Source organism: Heteronotia binoei, chromosome 13 (genome assembly GCF_032191835.1).
Source record: "Heteronotia binoei isolate CCM8104 ecotype False Entrance Well chromosome 13, APGP_CSIRO_Hbin_v1, whole genome shotgun sequence".
NCBI classification, from domain to species: Eukaryota; Metazoa; Chordata; class Lepidosauria; order Squamata; family Gekkonidae; genus Heteronotia; species Heteronotia binoei.
In genome coordinates, this window is record NC_083235.1 from 50,639,241 (window position 1) to 50,661,527 (window position 22,287).

A 22,287-nucleotide genomic window follows, 5' to 3' on the forward strand; every position below is an offset into this window, starting at 1 on the left:
GAAGCAAGCAGGATTCATGGTTGAATGTCACTGACATGAATTCTGTTATGGCTACATCCATAGGAGATTTGGTCTTTTTGCATGGTAAATAAATGGGCCAAATCCTGATTACTATCTCCCACAAAGGAGCTATAATAGTGTCAAAAGAATATGTGTGAAACTGCTCTAAACTTGCATCCTCGGATTCTTACATACCTCCCTGGAACCCCAGACATTTGACTATGACGGAAGCCCTGTAAACAAGTTACAGTGGATGCATGTACAATCTGTGTACAGTGTACAACTGATTGTTCTTAGTCTGTACTTTTTGTAATTTTCATGTTACAGTCAATGCACGTACAGCAGAATATGTGATACAAACCCCGTATTTATCCAGTTGCTGGTCCCTGGTTTCATTTATAAATGAAATGAGTGAATGCATATTAGCTTCCTCTTACAAACAGATGTACACATATGCAGGCAGGTTGCATATGTGTTTATTGTAATGTGAACAGCCCTTGTGGAGGGGCTGTGGATTAGTGGTGGAGCATCTGCTTGGCATGAAGAAGATCTCAGGTTCAATTATGGTCATCTTCAATTAAAGGATCAGTAGGAAGTGATGTGAAAGTCTACAGCCTGAGACCCTGGACAGCTGCTGCCAGTCTGAGTAGGGACTATTTAATGGGCAGATGGTCTGATTCTGTATAAGGTAGTTTCATGTGTGTTCAGCAGTCCTATACTGAGCAGCCAGTCTTGTGCATGGTTGTGTGTAAGCCTGATGGTTAGGAGCAGTTTTCTGGCTACTATTAACTGGTTTCTTTCAGTAGATGCTTTCATTTTGGAGAAGAAATGATAGAAACTGTAGTCTTCTAATATCTAAAAAACAACAACAGAAGTCTGTTTGAACAATGTGTTATTGTTCAGCTTCTGTCCATGTATTGTGTCAAGATGATTCTATTATTCCCCTGACTGCATGGGAGCATGAGGGCCTCCCACATGTCTAAGGTAATTTTTAAATGATTCCACTATATGGAATCATCTGTTCGCTAATCATCTGTTAATCTGCTGTTCAGCACTAAATGGGTGATCAGTGAAACACCGTGTCCTTTACATTGGGCAGCGGCTTTTGAAGCTCTCTTGCACTGCCTGAAGCACATGTGAATGAAGAATCAAGTGTGTGTTCTAACTGCATGCTGTTTTTACATTTGCATTATGAGCCAACTTAAATACAATTTATTTATTTAACAGCACTTAGTGAGAGCCTTTCTCAAGAAGACACCAGTAGCTTTGAGTCTCATATGTAGAAAGGTACATTGCTATAGCAGACCAATGTAACTGTCTTGTGGAGAAAATGAGGAATGTTAAGGGGACAGAGAGAGAGAGAGACAGACAGACTCTGTTTTTGCTAGGTTCTTTGTAAGATCCACAATTTTCCCCACCTGTGGCCATCAGCCTATATGCAGTATTATTGCAGAGAATCACAGTAGCAGGGCTGTTATCTAAACTTTTCTTCATTTGGGCTCATTTTCTGTATCAGACTCTGGCTGAAAGGAGAGGAAAGCTCTGTCTGTATGTTGCAAACTTCTTGTGTTTGTTGGGGATAACACAATGACTTTATGCAACTGGAGTTTTTGTGCCTCCCAGGTGCACACCAGCTCTCTTCTGTTTGTGACCACTGCACTCAGAGAGATGTGGCTGTTCCTCACCCCTGCTGCCATTTTTACATCCACAAATCATCACATGGCGCCACTGGGAACTCCACTGTAAAAATGTTACTGATATGTCTACACCTAATGCGCCCCCTTGCCCAGATTCCACGGAGGTATGGGCTCGGCTGTCATCAGTACGCTGATGATACCCAGCTCTATCTATTGAAGGACGGCTGGACTGGCGATGTCCCCATAAACCTGGATCGGGCGTTACAAGCCGTGGCTGGCTGGCTCAGGCTGAGTGGGCTGAAGTTGAATCCGGCGAAGACTGAGGTCCTTTGCATGGGCCGCGGCGGCCCAGGAGGGGAGATTACCCTACTGGCTTTTGACGGTGCGCCACTGATACCAGTGCTCAGGGTCAAGAGCCTGGGAGTGCTATTGGAATCCTCCTTATCAATGGAGGCCCAGATAGCTGCCACAGCTAGATCCGCCTTTTTCCATCTTAGGAGGGCGAGGCAGTTGGCTCCCTTCTTGGAGCGCAGTGACCTAGCAACTGTGATCCACGCAACGGTCACCTCGAGACTAGACTACTGTAATGCCCTCGATATGGGGCTGCCCTTATACCGAACACGGAAACTTCAGGTAGTGCAGAACGCGGCGGCCAGGCTGTTGGTGGGACTACCTCGGTGGGAACACGTGCAGCCTGGGCTGCGGGACCTACACTGGCTGCCGGTTGTGTACCGTGTTCGCTATAAGGTGCTGGTTATTACCTTTAAAGCCCTATATGTCCGAGGACCTGCCTACCTTAGGGACCGCCTCTCCCCATATGTTCCCCAGAGAGCACTGAGATCTAGTTCTCAAAACCTATTTAAAAAATCCCTGGGCCAAGAGAGGCTAGATTGAAAACAACGAGGGAGCAAGCCTTTTCAGCAATGCCCCCCCGATGGTGGAATCAACTTCCAGAGGTGGTGCGAGCCCTGCGGGACTTGAATAAGTTCCGCAGGGCTTGCAAAACCATCCTCTTTCAGCTTGCTTTTAAGATAGAACCCGGCTAAATTAAATTAAATTGACTTGTAGCCACCTAGCCATCTTATACACGACTGTGAACTGTAGCACCTTAACTATTACTTTTAATTCATAACAGCTGTTTTATCTATTTTAACTAATCTATAACGGTAACCTATTGTATTTTAATCTGCTTTTGTCTTGATTGTATTTTATTCAAAAGATGGTTGTCCCATGTCTGTGAGCCGCCCTGAGCCTGCCTTTGGCGGGGGAGGGCGGGATACAAAAATAAATTTACTTTACTTTACTTATTTAATTTTACAATAAAGCCAATAGTGACTCCATGGGGCAGTTCCTTTCGCCAATAAACACAAAGGCTTTGTAATGTGTAGATGGACCCTAACATAAATAGGAGTCCTACAGGTGGTAAGGCTGATTTATGCTCACATTTCAGTTTTCCTGAACTTCACAATGCACATGTGATTTCAGCCTCAGTGTTGTCCCAACATCTTTGTGGCTTGAGGAAGGTAACCAGTATTTGCATTGTTTTGTTTCAACCATTAAGTATTCTACAGGGTTTTAAATACTGTAGATGAGGTGGCTGTCCTTGTGCAAACTGAGGGCTGATTACCTACACTGGTTTTGTCTGGAGTCTCTACTCTGTCTTTCAGTCAGACATGAGTTGTGGGTTTCTTTCAATTCCCATGCACAGGATGCCTGATCTAGATTGAGATCACTGTGCACAGGGAGATGGGCATTCAGCCCACACCCATGCCTTTTTCCTAACCTCAAATGGCTCTGGGAGTGTTACTTTCCCTAATGGAAAACTCATGTTTATTCCAGGATATATGCAGGTTTCCCCAACAGGGCAAATAGTGTCCTGAGACTGTTTCAGGTCAAGAAAATGGTGGGGTGAGACAACTGAAAACCCCGTGTCTCTGCACATGGAAGTCCTGATCCAAATTGGTCACTCCATGAAAGGGATTTGAAGGGAACCTGCAAGCTTGTATCTGACTGAAAGACAGAATGGGAACCCTGGACAAAGTTTGTGTGGACTGCCATGTGTGAAAATGGCCAATGTTAAGTGTTTATGGAGTATATGCAGAAGTCTCATTACAGTAGCTAGTGGCCAGAAAGATACATTTGTGTGTGTCATCTTGGAAACAGAGGCAAATTTGCATTTTGAGAACATGTACACAAATAGACATAACCTTTATTGGCATAAAAGAAATACAAGATCCAAAGAATAGACGTACAAACCACAGCACAGCACAGGCAGCGTGGGGATACAAGGTTACAAACTAAACTTAACTAAGAAAACTGGAGTGAGGTATTCCCCTACATGGCTCCATTTTTTATTTCTTTCTCATTTACAGCTAGGGTCAGAAACTCCGCAACCTGCTCAGTAATTGAGGGACATTTGTCAGCCAACAAAAACTCTATCCATTTGTTTGTCACCAAGTTGGGGGTTAAAAGGAGTGGTTTGATCAGGTGACATCAGTGAGGGGTAAGTAACGGGCAGTCTAATAGAATGTGGTATAGAATCAGGTTCTCTACCACATCTGCACTGTCTCTGTTTCTAAGGGATATCCTTATATCTACAAGAGACCATGGATGACGAAAATATGTTGAGTCTGGCCAACATAAAAGCTTGGCATTGATGTGGGTTTATTAGATTTGAGAAGTACTGAGTGATGCAAATTTGGGAAGGGTGAAGGTCCAAGAAGTAGGGTGAATATATACCCCTTGCTTCAGTAATTATTAATTATTTTATTCCACTTATATCCAGCCCTCCCCGCCGAGTCAATATCCAGTATTTTCCTGCAGATCAGTGTTTCACTGGAGTTTGTCAATTAATCTATATCAATACCAATTTATTTAATTTTCCCGAGTACTTAACAGAACCATTTAGGAGTAAAAGGGTCTGCAAGTAAAAGAGAAATCAGACTGTTGGGTAAAGGGGTGGAAATAAAGGTGGAGCCAGAATTTGATTGTGGTAATCTGGATTTTAGACTCTACTGTGTGGAGACCCAAATCAGCACACAGGGTGAAATAATGCACTGAGTTGGGAATGCCCAGGATGCAGCGTAAAAAGAAGCTGTGATTTTTTCGGTGTTTTTGCTGAGCCATTGGAACCACACAGGGATCCCATAAAGTAGCTGAGGGAGTAATATGGTGTGAAAGATCCGCAAAGCGGCTGGGACAAATTGATTGCCTTTTTGATAATGGAAATGAATTAACGTCAAAAACTTGTTCTTGGCCATAAGAAGGGCTTGATCACGATTCATGCACCATTTCAAATTATAATGTTAGAACAAATAATAATCTGAGAACATGTACACAAAAAGATGCAAACACAAACACCTGAAGTAATTATGTTCGTTCTCAGTCTTCATCCCACCCGTTTCCCTTGGAGTTCCCTAAGGAAGAGCAGGCCTAGTTTGAGAAGATAAATATAGATGTAAACAAGAAAACAGGATATATTCTCTGATGATTTAAAAATAGTGCCTGAATGACGTTCAAACACCAACTAAACCTGTTTTGATAACTTGGACCTTCTTGATAGCATACTTTGCTGGCTTTCAGCTCTGTGGGAACACTCAAAACCATTTCAGATTTACAAAGTTATTCCTTTGTTTGACTTATTCTCATTTTAATCCACAATTTCTTTCCCTATAATGTGAGGAACACCTCTTGTGTGTTTAGAATTTAGTCATATATCATGTAGAGGAATATTTTCTTGCTTCTTTTGGGTTATATATGGTAAAGGCTTTCTTGTGGTTTGGTCATTATACTTTTCAATATATGTTACACATTAAAGTGACTCTTCAGGTCAGACCTTGTGATGGAAGCAGAAGAAAATTCTAATTCACCCCCAAGAATAATTACAAACAGATCCCCTTAAAACTGAGCAAAATGTGTAAGTCAAATCTCCCTGCATCATAAATCTTGGTCACTGTACTCTAGAATTTTTAAAAAGTCTCATGAATGTCATGGCTGCTAATTTTACCACTTTCCTGCAGAATTTGTGGGGCTGACCTATGGAAGCAGGATGTGTTTGTCAGTCTCATGGATCCAATCTTGTTTTCTATGTCGGCTGAATAGTGTAGCTCTTCTAATCTAACATTTTGCTACAGCATTCTTGAGAGACTACATATCTAGTCTTTTTTTGAAAACCACTAACAATCTTCCTAGAAGGTCCCTTTGACTATTTAACCACTCTGATGAACTTAAATGTACTTTTCTCTTACTTGATAACCTTTAAACTTGTCTGTCCATCCCTGCATGGCTCCAATATGCATTTGATTTCATCTTCCATTTTAACATCTTTTAAAAGTATTGAAAATACAGTCAGCCCATTCCTGCTGGTAATTCTCCATTTGTGCAAGATGTAAACATGTGTCTTTCTCTTTCTTCTCACCATTTTTGGAGTCTGGCATAAGCTACCTTGGTGGGCAATGGAGGTGAATAACGTTGACATTGCAGGGCAAGCTGCAGATCGTTTTTCAGAGTATAGTACTGTTAGGAAGTGGACACCCACTCCGTTACCTTCCTGCCCTGGTTCTTAACCTGTCACATCTCAAGTGGTTTGTGAGATTCAAATTCTCAAGGAGGCTCTGGGCCCCCCTTCTCCCATCAGCATGAAAAATAGAAAGGGAGGTTGGGGGTGCACATTTTCACTTTTCATACTTCCAATTCTGGATTGGAGAAAATATGACCAGCTCTAAAACTAAGATTAAGAAACTGCATTTTCACTAAAATAATATGGAAAAGCTGTTAATGTTCTCTTGTTATGAGAGCTGAAATCTAATTAGATAAAACAGATAAATTGAAAAGACAGAACTGGTGAAGCAACTCATATAAATACAGGATAAATACAGAGTCAAGGCCCTTTGGCAAGCAGCTTTCAAAGGAAGACTGAGATTACTCAAACTGCTCTGACATTTTGTGACAGAGACAAACAGGAATAGTATGTAGGGAAGCCATGACTGTGTGTACTTGAGGGAAGTGAAGGGTAATGAGATTAGGAACTAAACTGTGGGAGAGGAAATGGCCTGTCAGCTTTTTTTTTTTTTGTTGGCCTCAGACTTATGAAGTGGCACTTAGCAACAGGGGAAGGGAAAATAAACAGAAAAATCTTAAAATGTGGCAACAGAATTGGATGGAAAATCTGATTCTCAGTTAAATAACAGGAAGAGCAACACTATTGCCAAAGCTTTTTCTACAGATGCTAAAATCTGTTATCAATCTACTTTCATTTTTATTATCCCTCCCTTCCTCCAGAGAGCTCAGGACAGTGTGTATGGTACTTCTCTAGAGTATACCTGTAGCCCAATTGTATATTTGTGCTAATGTTCACAAACACAGTCTGGCATAGCATCATCATAGGAAAGTAGGAAAGAACTGCACTGAGGCAATCAGTTCCTAAGGCAAGCAATAATGGTGGCAGGAAAGGAAAGGGAAGGTCTCCTGTGCAAGCACCAGTCATTTCCGACTCTGGAGTGACGCTGTTTTCACAACATTTTTTCGGCAGACTTTTTACAGGGTGTTTGCCATTGCCTTCCCCAGTCTTTTACACTTTCCCCCCAGCAAGCTGGGTACTCATTTTACCGACCTCGGAAGGATGGAAGGCTGAGTCAAGCTTGGGCCGGCTACCTGAATCCAGCTTCCGCTGGAATCGAACTCAGGTCGTGAGCAGAGAGTTCAGACCACAGTACTGCAGTACTGCGGCTTTACCACTCTGTGCCACGGGGCCGCTAATGGTGGCAGAGCAAGTGGTAAAAAATTTAGCTTTTGTGGAAAATGTGAGGTACAGGATAGGAGTAATGAGGACGCACTGAAAGATATTCACTCCCTTTTTGAGTGAAAAAAATTGTCCAAAGCATTCTACTCATTCCATATATATGGCATAAAAATATTTGAGGAGTTTGTTAATTTTTCCAATGGAAAAAATTGAGAACTTCTGGAGTACACACAAAGAAAAACCCTTATACTGTAGACATACAAGTTTTTCAAGATTTTTTAAAAAAAAAATGTAAAGAATTTTGGCAGCAATTGATACGCTATAGTGGATTTAATGATTAGACATTATACATTTAACGATTATACATTATTGTCAATTTTTCCAATGGGAAAAAATGAAAACCTCTGGGGTACACTAAAAAAAACTTATACTGTAGACGTACAACCTTTTCAAGATTTTTGTTTAAATGTAAATAATTTTGGCAGCAATTGCTATGCTGTGATAGATTTAATGATTATACATTATTAAAGAGTTAAGTATTTTCAATGTTAGAAAGTTTAGCATAATATCCAAACATGCAGGCAATTGTATCTAATGTGACTTTATGAGAGTTTCTGTCCAAATAAATTATGTAGTAAACAAAACTATTATTTTCTTCCTTCAACTTTTTTTCCCCTCTTTCTCAGATTGCAAAAGTTAAAGATCCATGTAGTAACAAAAGGTGCAGCCATCTCCAACTTTTCTCATAGAAAACATAGATTCTTATGCTTTTAAATTCCATCAGTATGACAAATAGTACAATTGTTATGCTAACTAACTCAGTTATAAATGATGCATGTTATGCTGTTCAGTTAGTAAAAAGAGTTTAGTTTGATAGAATAATAAGTTTAGTATATATTTCAATTTCCCCCTATACAATTATTTAATAAATTTTATACCCCCTTTTTACCCAATCATGGTCGACAAGATTCTGAACATTAAAATACTGAAACAATTTAAAATATAGTTAAAATTAAAGTAGAAGAAGGGACAATAACAGGTGTGCTGTCCATGTTCAGGTGTGGACTAGGGTGGGTCTGCATAGTTTCCCATAATGCATAGCTGCCTTTTTTTTAAAAAAAGGCTGTAAGTCAAAATCAGAGAGAGTTCAATTATAAGTAGAGTTGCCAGCCTCCATGTAGGGTCTGGTGAGCTCCCAGAATTACAGCTATCTCCAGATGAAAAAGATCTCCTGGAGAAAATGGATTCCCCTGGAGTTCCTCTGGAAGGTAGACTCTATGGCAGGGGTGTCAAACTCATTTGTTATGAGGGCTGGATCTGATATAAATGAGACCTTGCCGGGCCAGGCCATGTCAGGTCAGGCCATGTGTGTACCTATTTAACATTAGGTAGCAGAGATATAAACTTTTTAAAGGACACAGACAAACACAACATTAAAAAAAACCTTAAAATAAAACATGCTTAAAGCATTAGCACTTGTTGATCTTAAAGGAACTTTCTTTGTATTTCTCCCAGGGGATCCAGGGAACTGGGCAAAGGAAGCTCTGGCTCTTTCCCTCCTTCCCCAGGGGACCAGGAGGGGGAGGAGCCTCAACCAATGGAGAAAATTGAGGTTTTGCTCTGTAGCTTCTGTGCGATTGAAGAAGCCTTGTAAACCAAGCTGAGATGAAGGAAGCAAGATCGAGGGAGAAGGAAGCAGACAAAAGCCAGTTGCTCGGGGGCCTGATAAGAGCCCTCCAAGGGCCTGATTTGGTCCCTGGGCCACATGTTTGACACCCCTGCTCTATGGTATCGTACCCAGCTGTGGTTCTTACCTTCCCCAAACCCAACCTCTGCAGATTCTATCCCCAAATCTCTAGGAACTTCCCCACTTGAAGTTTGAAACCCTAAAGTTACATTAGTCTCCTCGTGAACCTACCATTCTGCTGGCTTATAGTTCTTTCAACTGAGTATTGACCCATCTTAGACAATTCCCTTTTCATTGGGTGTTCCTTCCACTGAATCTTTGCCCCCTCCATTACACTGGGTTCTGTTCCAGTGAGTAGGCCCCAATTCCTGGTGCAATTTCTTCCCATTTGCATTGGTGTAAATCCTCTCATACTTCATGCAAGGAAGGGCTATTCCATGCTGCCTAGCAGAGAATAAGGAGATCAGTGCATGCACTGAGTTTGATCAAGAAGCTCTTTCCAACTGTTTCTTTTGGTAGGGACAAAAGTTGCAATTCTGAATCCTAAACCTACACCAGCCTTTCTGCAAACTGTATGCCAATGTACATTAAGGTGACCATGAGAAGCACTAGGATGCTGTGAGAGCAGTTAGTTAAATAAAGGCTTCTGTGAGAGTCTGGAAATACTTCCTTTAACATTGTTTCTTATAAAGGAAAGGAATTCTGCTGTGTCTCTGCATCGGGAGTGATTAATTCCATCATGCTTGATGCACAGTTGAGCCAGAATTACCTGCCCTTAAAGGAATCTGCCCATTGCATCCCTTCACAAAACACTGTTCTGAGCATTCCATCTTTTTTGGGGTGTGGGGGTGGGATAAGATTGAAGTGTGGCTCTCATGTTAATTCAGAAAAATAATGTTCTTAAAATATCAGATGTTTGAGAAACACTGATCTTTGTTCCTTGAAGACTGTCCCTTTTAAATCTTTCAGATATAACAGTGAATTGCCAGAGAAGGAATAGATGGGAGGAACACTTCCACTGTGCATTGGTAGTTGTGCATGGGATATACAACTGGGAATTTGCGCAGCAGTCATCCATTGGAATAACACTGCAGTTTGCACTGCACTAAAATGGTGTTGTTTTGTGTTCTCACGGGCCTCACAGCCTTCCCTCCTCCTTCCTGTCAACAGTGCAGCTGTGTCTGAAGTTGACTGTAGTCTGGGGACACTGCAGTTCTTTAGAAACTTACCTGGGTACCTTAATGAGAAAATCAGTAGTGGTTGGCAGTCTTTCTTAAAATACAGCTTGCCCACCATTACCAGTGGGCTGTTGCAAGAGATTATTGGATGTATTCTCTCTATTCACTTGTTGTGGGGCTGAGGCTTAAGAGGCCATGCATGGTCATGACCAGAGCTCATGTATGAAATTCCTCTGCAATAGATTGGAGTTCTCTGAAAGATATGGAAGGGGTTGTTGGCAGACTGGCTGATGAGGAAGGGTAGAAAACCACTGGCATTGTCACTGGTGAACTCAGAGGTTTTCTATGGTAACACTAGAATATTATGGGCAGGTGTGTCCCTCTGCTTTGCCCTTATGTGATTGTCCATATCATCTCCTCTGTCCTTTATTAAATAAGTGTATATTCCTGTGTTTTCTTGTTTAGTCAGCATGGCCGCCCATTCTTCCTGTACTTGGCCCTGGCCCATATGCATGTGCCTTTGGTAACGACAGAGCCAGCATGCAATCTGTCTTGTCAAGATCCATATGGAGCAAACCTGAGGCAAATGGATGCCCTGGTGGGACGAATAAAGGCTGAAGTTGATAGCACTGCGAGGGAAAACACACTCATCTGGTTCACAGGTGAAGCAGTGAAATTCAGTTACTGTAACAAAGATTGCTTAGGTTACTGTTTATATTGAGAAGTGTGCAAGGGTCTATGGGAAACCCAAGACTTTGTGGACTGACATGAGGTAATGTTTCTGTAGTGAAAAGGCAGGGGAATTAGATTGAGTGATTTAACACAGGAATGAAATAGGCAGTGCTGTGCAGTATGCTCAGTATCTCAAATGCAGAGGCTGGAGTGTTGGGCTTGATTCAAATGTGTACCAATCAGCTATTTGTAAGTATCCTCAACAGGGCAAACAGTGGCTCCTTGGGGCCTTTTTCAGATCATGAGAATGATGCAGGGGAAGGTTTAAACCCTTCTCCATGTGTACCATGGTTCCAATCAAAACCAGTAACCCCCTCCCCATGCATGAACATTTAAAATTTTAAGTTTCATAGATCTTAGGGAGTTTGCAAAGCAGAATTTCTAGTGTATGTCTGTTTTGAAAAGACCCAGGGCTAATGTCGGAACAATATAAAGTGTGATTGCAGTAACAGAGCCCACTGTGTGACAGTGAGCCGCTGATTGTCCCTCAATATTAATATCTCACAGCTTGGCCTTGAGGGTAAAAGTATGAGAAATCCATGTGGATCCACTGTGAGATCTTTAGAAGAAAGTCAGGATAGAAATGTGAATAATATTCTCACAGAAAGTAGATCTCTGTCTTTAATGTTACCACATATTGCCCTTTAGAAGTGATATTTAAATTAATAGACCTAGATGATACCTTGATGGACATGAGAGTATGCTGGTGATGTTCAGTTTAAGTAATCAGTTAGACCCCTGCCCCATCTCACATTTTTCTCTGTGGAACAAAGCAGTAGACAAGTGCACCTTGGGGAGGGATGGTGGCTCAGTGGTAGAGCATCTGCTTGGGAAGTAGAAGGTCCCAGGTTCAATCCCCGGCATCTCCAAAAAAAGGGTCCAGGCAAATAGGTGTGAAAAACCTCAGCTTGAGACCCTGGAGAGCCGCTGCCAGTCTGAGAAGACAATACTGACTTTGATGGACCAAGGGTCTGATTCAGTATAAGGCAGCTTCATATGTTCATATGTTCACCTTTAAGATCAACTAAGTTTTATTCAGAATGTATTCAGAATGTAAGCTTTCATATGCTCTTAAGCAGACTTCATCAGACAAAAAATGTTTTCTGTGGATTATTGTATTGAGGAACCTCTCTGCTTTTCCCCTTTCTGCAGAGATGGACAAGAGAGTAGAAAAACAAAATCACTGCAAGATAGCCCTTTTTTATTTGTGGCAGGGAAGGAAGAAGTCAAGCGAAATCTGAGGATTTGTATAGCTTCTGGGCTTAGCAGAATTACATTATTTATTTATTTGTTATTTTGAATATTTATCCCACCCTCCCTTTGAGCAAACTCAGGGTGAGCAACAACACAATCAGAATATTAAAAACCAAAAACAGTTATGCAGTTTAAAACCAATAAAAGATTATTTCTTCCTTCAGGAAGCTCAAAGCAACTCTAAGGGAGTCAGCAGTGTCCGGGCTACTGATTGACCTGAACAGAAAGGTAGTTGAGAAACACCTGGCTGCACTGATCCCCTGGGCCAGATGGTGTCTCCCAAGAGTGCTCAAAGAACTTTCTAGACAGCTTGCAGAGCCATTGTCCATCATCTTCCAGACCTCTCGGAGGATGGGAGATGTGCCAGGAGACTGGAGGAGGGCAGATGTTATCCCAGTTTTCAAAAAAGGGAAGCGGGATGACCCAGGAAACTAAAGGCCAATTAGCCTGACCTCTGTCCCAGGAAAGATACTGGAGCAGATTTTAAAGTGATCAGTCTGCAAGCACACTGTCTCTGATCTGACACTGACTTTGGTCAGTTGGAAGGAGCAGCGAACACACCAGAAGATAGAGATTCTACTGAATGAGATCTGAACATGTTGGAAAAGTGGGTGGATAAGAACAAGGATTTAACAAGGATGAGTGCCAAGTTCTACATCTGGGTAACAAAATGAGCAACACGCATACTGGATGGAGGATACATTTCTGGGTAGCAGAGTTCATGAACAAGATCTTGGGGTATGGGCGGACTGTAAATTAAATAGGAACAGCCAGTGTGATGACCTGACAACAAAGGCCAATGCGATCTTAGGGTATATAAACAGAGGCATAACATCCAAATCGCAAGATGTCATAGTCCTGCTGTACACTGGATTGGTCAGGCCACACTTGGGGTATTGCATATATAGTTATGGAGGCCTTGCTTCAGAAAGGATGTGGACAGAATGGAGTGTGTGCAGAGGAGAGTGACAAGGATGAGCAGGGGCCTGGAGACCAAGCCCTATGGGGAAAGTTGAGAATGTTCACTCTGGAGAAGAGGAGGTTGAGAGGGGACATGATTTGAAGGGCTGTCACTTAGAGGAGGGTAAGGAACTGTTCCTGTTGGGAGCAGAGGAAAGGACTTGCAATAATGGGTTTAAATTAAGGGTGGGAAGGTACTGGCTGGATACTAGGAAAAACTTATGGAATCAGCTACCTAGGAAAAACAGTAGAGTCAGCTACCTAGGGAGGTTGTGAGCTCCCCCTCACTGGCAGTCTTTAAGCAGTGGCTGGACAAACACTTGCCAGAGATGCTCTAGGCTGATCCTGCATTGAGCAGGGGGTTGGACTAGATGGCCTTTATGGCCCCTTCCAACTCTGTGATTCTATCGACACATTGACGATGTGCTTATCTTAAACTATGAAACATCTCTGTAGTGTTTCAGTTAATTAAACCTTCTTGGGTCTCCCAAAATCAGGGTCCTGTGCAGCTGCTATGGCCCTTTAAAAATGACCAGAAGATCCATTCATAGATCTTACAGTATCACATCTGTTTTGACTCTCAGCCTCAAAGCAAGTAATGCATCATTAGTCTTATGAAATGCTGTTGTCATCTGTGTTGTACATCTGGAACCCCTTTCTTTAGAAAACTGGTCGAAAATTGACAATAGAATATGATGCTATCTGTTTGTATATCCTGGGGATCTGAACGGTTAGATGGGCCTGATTTGCCTTTTTTACAGGTATCCAGATCCAGTGTCAGCAGTTCTGTGTTTTAGATTCTGGGATGGCACACACTATGGGAACCTTCAAGCAAACATGTTGTTTTAGAAAAAAAGATAAACCTTGGCACTCATGTCTAAAAATAAAAACATAAAATTATTAAATAAAAAATAAAATACCCACTCCCTAAATCCCTTTTTAATGAGGTCACTCCTTGCGTTCTTCCAAATGACAGGAACTGTTGTGTGGCTCATTAAAATCCAAGCCAAATTGCTATTGTTTTTTTCCCTCCATGCTTGAGACCTAGTTATTGGAACAGAAATGTTTTCCTCCCCACTGAGAACATGTAGCACCATACTTTTATTTGAGTGTGCCTGGGGAACTCAGTAGATCTCTTTGCAGCCTCTGTGCAGTCAAAGAATGGCTGATTCTCAGGCCTAGGCAGACCATTTTGAAAACAAACTTGATTGAGAAACCATTTGATCCCTCTGATTGACCAGGTTCCTCGCTTTGATCTTTAAGATACAAGCAGCCCTATTTTGAGAGCTGGTCATTTTCTCATACCTTCTGCTTCATAACATTAAACTAATTACTAATCAATGAGAGGACCCATCTACACTATTGGTAGAGACAACCTTCTACCCCCCTCCCCAGTATACATCTCTGAGATATCCGCATGCATGCATCCCACTTTAGAAATAAATGTACAAATTAGATGAATATTTAGCTGCAGAAGGAAGTAGAAGCCTCCTGAGAATTCACTGTTATCTCCTCCATCATATTGTGACCTTCCATAGATTGGTAGCAACTGCTTGGTACACTGTTAAAAGGAAGATTTGAAGCCTCATGAGGTCATCCATATACTCTCCATAATCATATACTGGAAGTAGCTTTATTATAATAGGTAATGGTGCTTTTAAAGGGATGAGGACCATGCTGTGTGCTCCTTGACTATGATTATCAGCAGTCTATATTTTGGATTACATTTGTCACCTTGTTTCTTTTTTCAACAATTTATTCATTTCCTCCTAGGAGACAATGGACCCTGGTCTGAGAAGTGTGAGTTTGCAGGAAGTGTTGGTCCATACACTGGGATGTGGCAAAGAAAAAGAGGTGAGTGATTTTCTGCATTACTCATTTAATTAAGACCTATAATGGATTTTTGTACTACTGATAGGAGGAAGCATTTTCTATAAACCTCCTTTTTTCAAAGTCAGGCAAAAATCTGAAAGAAATTTTTGAACTTATTCTCTTAGCATGCTGACTTCTCCCTCTTGCATTATGATGGAAAACTTTGACTTGGGGTTATATGCTTTTTTCATTAGTATTTTCAGTTCAGTTTGTTTCAATACATGATCAGCTTGGAAAGTATTAATAAAAACAATAAAACTACCAGGGATGGGCATGAACAGCATTTTTGCAGTTTGGTTTGGTTTGTGGCTAAACCACAAACTGAATCACGAACCTACATGAACCAATATGCCAGATCACAAACTGAACTGGTTCATAAGTCATATAACATTTAAACCCCTGCTTTCTGTTTCCTGCAAACGTGGTGGGGAGCAGAAAACAGAGGTTTAAATGGCTCCTCCCACATTGAAGGGGTGGGAAGCAAAACCAGAGGGTTAAATATAGGTGTAAAATGCCTCCTCCTTTCTGCTGGCTGAGGAAAGCTATGGCTAGCAGACAGGAGGGGGTAAAGTACCCCTGTGCAGCTCTTCACTCCCCACATTCTGCTGGCTGAGGAGAGCCACAGACAGGAGGGAGTGAAATGCCCCCTGAGAGGCACTTCACCCTTTCCTTTCTGCTGGCCTGCGAAAGCTGTGGCCAGCAGACAGGAGCAGTGAAATGCAGCCTGGGAGGGCCCATGGGAGGCATTTCAGTCCCAGATTTCTGCTGGCTTGGAGCTATTTAAACCTTCCAGATCTAGTCTCTGCCGTGGAGCAGATTCAGAGGGTTTAAATGGCCCAGGGTTATTAAAACCTAACAGCTGAGCTGTTTTTCTGAAGAGCAGAAAGCAGGGATTTAAATGGCTCAGAGCCATTTAAACCCGTTTTCTGCTCTTCACAAACCATCACGAACTACATCAAAGTTTGTGGAATTTCTCATTTTCACAGACATGGGCTTACAAACCACAAACTGGCAAAAGTTTGTCACGATCTTTGTGCCCATCCCTAAAAACCACCACAACGGAAAAGAACTTTTATGTGCTGTTATATTCCAATATTTCAGAATCCTTGCACACATTTCACAATAGAAAGGGTCAGTTATTTGAAGACTCAGCCATCTGCTTTCATATTGCACATAACATTATACAAAATTTTGTTAAAATATGATTTTTGTTACATTATAATAAATTTTGTTACATTTGTTACATTACTTTGAAAAGAGGAGGGAAGTGTAACACTGCTCTGATCTTCCAGGGAAATTAATTAATTTTTGCATAATATATTGGTAATGTGTATAATTATAGTAGGGACAGTGTAATAATTTGTGATCAACTGCCTCAACCTTTCCCACTTGACAAAGGCAAACCCATTGAGAATAAGGAATGCAAAGATATCTGCCGTCCTGGAAAGCTGAAGACAAGGCATTGAAATGTGTAAAAGTGAAGGTTCTCCATTACTTAGGAACCTCTAAGATAGTGAGATGGTCTGCCAGCAAAAAATCATTAGTATGCTGGAAGTTTAGGTGTCACAAGGCTGTGGGGTTAGAATATATACATTGTTGGTTTCCATTCCTCCAGAAATGTAATTCATCAGGATGTCTGCAGGAGTTAGGGCTGTAAGATACATACACTACCAAGAATAAAAGTATACTTTATGTGTGTTTCCCTGAATCACTCTTTGAAATAGCTGAGAATATTAAAAATCCAGATTCCTTTTATTAAGGCTAACCAAAATATCCCAACACATTGCACAAGGTTCTAAGTTCTCCAGACAGTGGAGTGAGCTAGGAGAAAAACACATCTTTCAGACTGTGAGGTTAATGCCTCTGTGTGCATCCTGTGCAGGATGTTTGGGTGACTTAAGTGAGCACAGAGTGTCACTAGATGGTATCAAGTTTCTGGGAAGAAGAAGAAGCTGAAAAATGGGAACCATTCTGCTGAAAACATAAAAACCAATAATTGATCAAAGTCTTCATAAAAGATTGAGAACAAAAGAAAAATGTAGCAGTACTTGTATTAATGATACTGGAGAATAATTTTACTTGGGGCGTTAAGTAAAGACTTGTAAGCCAAACTATGGTATTATTACCTAGTGTAGTTTCACAGACTTTTCTCTTCATGTCAGAAAGTTTGTAGCTACATTCTAAGATGCTCAAAGTAGAGCAATGTAGGTAACCATGTTGGTATGTAGCAAATCTAAGAACAAAATCCATGTAATGAATTTTATTAAGACTATCCAAAATAACAAAACACATTGTGCAAGTTTTTGAGTTCTCCAGGACTTTGGAGAACATGACTTGCACAATATGCTATTTTGGTTGATCTTAGTAAAAGGACATTGTTTTTGGATTTTGCTCTGGATCTCACACAGCTGCCTGTTTGAAACTATTCAAAGAAAGATGAAATGTTTTTAAATGTAAAAAGTGTCTTATTCATACAGTGCACAAGCCGAGCTATCTTGTGATTGGTCGCAAAATACTGGACATTTTCAGAAGACGAAAAAGTTTAATCTAAAACCCTGAATTGTTTCTATAGTCTTTAAGGGGATCTTTATATATGAGACTGATCCTTGACTTTTAAACCAACACATTTGATATTGAACAAACACCTTAGTCTTAGGCATAAACATCAAAAGTAGAAAGATCCTATATTCCTTTGCTGGGAACAGCTCTCACTTAAGTTTTGGGATCACATATTCTCATCTGCCCCCTGCAGCCCACCCATCCTTACCTCATAGTAGGACCAGTTGTGACTGGAACAAATATCTACTAGGTGCTTCCTGGTAGCAAACTCCTTCCTCTGCCTCCCTTGCACATTCCCAGCTTTCTGGGCGAGATGCACCATGCATGTACCATGCACATGCAGGAGTGGTGTGAATGCTCCTCTGGTGTGTATGTGGCCCATGCCTCTCCTGGCAGCCAGGTGGGTGCCTCAAAAAGCACCAGCTTGCTACAGCAACTTTCAAGTGTGAGCCCACCCAGAGAGAGATCTACAGATGCACTTGTCATCAGTTAATGGGCTGAGAGAGTGAATGGCTCTCTTCTTAGAGATAGCTCCAAATAGGCAGCTGTGTTGGTCTGAAGTAGTAGAACAAAATAGGAGTCAATTGCACCTTTAAGACCAACTTAGTTTTATTCAGAACGTAAGCTTTCGTGTGCATGCACACTTCTTCCAAAGAAGTGTGCATGCACACGAAAGCTTACGTCCTGAATAAAACTAAGTTGCTCTTAAAGGTGCAATTGACTCCTATTTGACTCTCTTCTTGTCATGCATGATAGAGAGATCACAATTTTAAAATGATCTGATTTCTGTTTAGTCTCCTTGCTCATTGTTTTTTAGTGGTGATTTCTCTCTCAATGGTGTGGTGGACAAGTCACAGCTGACCTATGGTGAACCTGTAGGGTTTTCAGGGCAAGAGATTTTCAGAGGTGATTTGCATTGTCTGCCTCCACATAGCAAACCTGGATTGCCTTGGTGGTCTCCCATCCAAATACTAACCAGGGCTAACCTTGATTAATTTCCGAGATCCAATGAGATCAGGCTAGCCTGGGCTCTCCAGGTCAGGGGTCTCAATGCTTCTGTGCTCCAAATTTCTAGAGGATCTCTCTAGTGGTTTCACTTAGATGTTTTTAAGAGAGCTCTTGTACAGTACTGCACTGAATGTGGATTGCAGGTGGGACTTCCTTTGTTTTTCACATCTCTTTCATTATGAAGAGGACTCAGAGAGGAGCTGTACTGATTTTTCTATTTCAGCTCAGCTAGAAGGACATTGGATTGGATTATTCGAACACATGAAGCTGTCTTAACAAGAAGTCTCTCTAGCACAGCACCTATTCTGATTGGCAAGGGTGTTTAAAGGTCTCTTTCAGAGCAAGGTCTTTTCCAACGCATGCAACCTGAAATCCTTTGACTAAAGATGCCAAAATTGAACCAAATCTTCTGCTTACAAACCGTTTGCTGTACAACTCTCTATTTATGCTGAGGCAGTCAGAAGCCTGCAGCATAAAGCACTTCTTTCCTACTGCTGCTACTATTATACTTGGTGAATATGTGTGTGTTTCATATTTCCCATTTGTTTATGGGGAATAGAAGCAGCAGCTATTGCCACATGTGTTTCCTGACAGCTTCCAAATATAGAAAGGAATGGTCAAAAAGGCATGATAAAAAGCTGCTACAGAACTCTCAGGTCCAGAATTTGATGCTGGTTTTGTTTTTAAAAACTTCATTTTAAATGATCATATGAAGCCATATTAATTAAATTTTCACTCACATAAGTTGGCTAAAGAGTTTACAATCCTCAGAGCCATTTTTCATCATAAATTACAAATGGAGATCCCACTATCAGTTAGTTATTGTTTGGATTCGGTTTGGGAGGTTTTCTTCTCGGGTATTCCATAAGAGGATTTGTCTGACAGGAAGATACCAAGATTGTGGCATTCAGAGGAGAAATCTGTATCATACTGCATTAAGTGTTTTGATTGTGTCAGTAATGATGACGACGATGGTGATGGTGATGATTCTGAGCTGTGGGCTGATTTCCCACTAAAGTTTGTAGAATATGAATTGGGGCCAGGTAACGAGTATTTGCTCGTTCAGTCTACCCTGAAAATAAACTTTCCCTCCATTTTCAGCATCTTAGCCATTGTGCTTAGATCCAGGCAGCCATGTTGGGCTGAAGCAGTAGAACAAAGTTAGAGTCCAGTGGCACTTCTAAGACTAATGAAGTTCAAGACATGAGCATTCGTGTGCAAACACACTTCCTGAGATGCATTGAAATGGAAGTTAACAGTTCATATATAGAGACAGATGTCACTGCATAGGTGAACAGCAAATTAGCATACACTTACAGCACAATCCAGAGAGGAGGGGCGGAAAGTCTTTTGGGAGCAGACGAGCCGCTACGTGGGCACAGGAAGGGTTTGCACTGACATACGACCAGCACCGCAACAGTGGAGGAGACTTACATGGGTGGGGGGCTGCCCGAGCACCACTCCGCCCGAGGGCAGCGGCGCCTGAGGGCTGCGCCCGAGCGTGGGTGGATGTGAAGCGGAATGTGGCGTTTAGGCGGAGGAGGGGGTGGAGTTGGGGGTGCAGCCAGGCTTAGACGGCTTCCTGAGCAGTTTGGCCCAGGACATGCCCCCCCCCGAGAGGCTCAATGTTACACCGGTAAAAATAGCAGCATGTCCCTAGGCACTTGTTGAAACCAAAAACAAAGGTTGCCTCTGCCGCTACGGAAGCTCGCAAACCCCTTAGGGAGCAGCGTGATTGCCTCGCCAATCGCCTCGGGCTGATGAGCCCCCTCCTCAGCACCCAATAGCGGTCTCCCCCCTCCTAGAAATACTTCCACTCTGGCCTCGCACAACTCAGTTGTTAGGGAGAGGAGCGCGTAGCGGGAAGCTCTGCCGGCAAGCTCCCGGCCATGCAGACTTAGTGTGAGGGACAGGCAGGCACGTTGGTGACAGGTTTTGCACTGCGCAGTTGCTTTGACAGTATCTTCGACTTGCAAGGGGGAGATAGAGGTCTCTCCCCTGGGGCTAACTGCTCTTGTTTCCAGGTCTCTACAGGTTCCGGGCTTCCGGAGGCTTTGCATGTGAGGATTGTCGCCCATGACTGGGTAAGTTCCACTGTCCCCCCCACTCCAGCCTCCCCCTCCCCTCGCTTGGTGTGTGAGCATCTCTGGCACACAAACCAGGCAGTGGGCTCCAACAGGGAGCACTTGCTGACCCTGCTCCCCTGTGCTGCCGCCTGCTCCCTTCCCTTGGTCTGCCCTCTGCTGCGTTCCCAACCCCTGGCAGGGCATGGTGTGTGTGTGTGTGGCAGCTGTCCCATTGCGGGGAGGTGGGCCAGAGACTGTCCCTTTAAGAGAGCACCCGGCTGAAACGCAGCCTGCTCTTCCAGCCGTCGCCCCTGCAGGTGCTCTGGATCTCTATCTCCGTTTTACAGGTAGGACTCCAACACAGAGGCTTCCATGTGTGTCACTCCACCACCACCCCCACTCCCTCAGCTGTTTCTGCCCGCCGCTCTGAATGGAGCCCCGCCCACGGCGAGACTGCCCAGCACGCACCAGGGAGACTGTTGCACTCTGTTCCGGAAAAATAAAGTCTGAGCTGTGCCCTCTGTTGTCTCTCCTGCTTGGCATCTGCTGCACATTCCCTGGGCAACTCCCCCCCCCACATCAGTGGTCTCTCTGAGGGAATGTCTGGGAGGGTGGGCAGACTTGGTTTTGGGAGGGAGACGGTCTATGAGCCGCCACACTGCCTCCCGTGTGGCTGGACATGGGAGGGAAGTGCCGCCCCTCAGCCTGCCCGGGCCAACGGCCTACCCGACCTACAGGGCTGTTGTGCGCAGGGCACTAAGGGGGGGGGGGGCTGATGAAGTGGACTCAAGAGTTCTGCAGCTGATGCACTTGCACTCTGAGTTCTGCAGCCCCCGGGGGAGGTGTTCCGTGCACATGGCAGCGGGTGTCAGGGCATCACAGGGGGTCTCTGGGTGGGGGTGGTGTCTGCTGCTGGGCTGCTCACTCTCAGACACACATTCCAGCCGCTGTCTATGACAGCGAACTCCTGCACTTGGTACGTCCTGCTTTTCTGCCTGCCATTGGCAGAGTCTCTGACAGCGGGAGGTGTGAGGGGATTGACAGCTTCTCTGTGGTCCCATGCAGGCCAGTCTCACCCCCGCCTCACCACCAAGCCAGGCTTCTCATGCGTCCATGCCCAGCCGCACTCCTGTTCTCTCCCTGTGTTGGTGGGATGTCTCTCCTTTGCCTTTGATGGTCTGCCCATCATTGGCTCCATTCTCTGTTTGGGGGCGAGTTGCGGGTGGCTATCAGCCTCTCTGGGGCTGCCTCTCCCCATCCCTAACTGTCATGAGCTGTGGCACATGCGCCAGGACTGGCCAATGGGGGGGGGGGCTGGCCCCCCCCTTCCGGCTGCCTCCGCCTCCCTTGCATGCCTACGCCAGCAGCATTGCCATGGCGACCATCTCCCTCATGCAAGCTACGCCTCTCCCCTCCCCATGCTCCAGCGTGCCGAAGTCTTCAGGAAGTCTACTAGCGGCGCAGCAGCTGCACCACGGCCAGCTGCCACTTATGTCTGGATTGGGCTGCCCATGAAGATGTTTTAACATATGCAAAGGCAAAACAGCAATAACGAGCTAAGTTTATATTGTCATCAGGTCACCATTTGTTTAGA

The 22,287-nt window shown here is 43.3% G+C and overlaps 1 protein-coding gene across 2 annotated transcripts in view; it reads left to right on the forward strand.

The window, feature by feature from the left end:
• Positions 1–22,287, forward strand: part of ARSG (arylsulfatase G) — a 139,256-nt gene that overhangs the window by 71,357 nt on the left and 45,612 nt on the right. For both annotated transcript variants that reach the window (XM_060253080.1, XM_060253081.1), the window contains exons 7-8: positions 10,708–10,904; positions 14,962–15,042. In XM_060253080.1, coding sequence (XP_060109063.1) covers positions 10,708–10,904; positions 14,962–15,042 — 278 coding nt within the window. The remainder of the gene's footprint in view (positions 1–10,707; positions 10,905–14,961; positions 15,043–22,287) is intronic.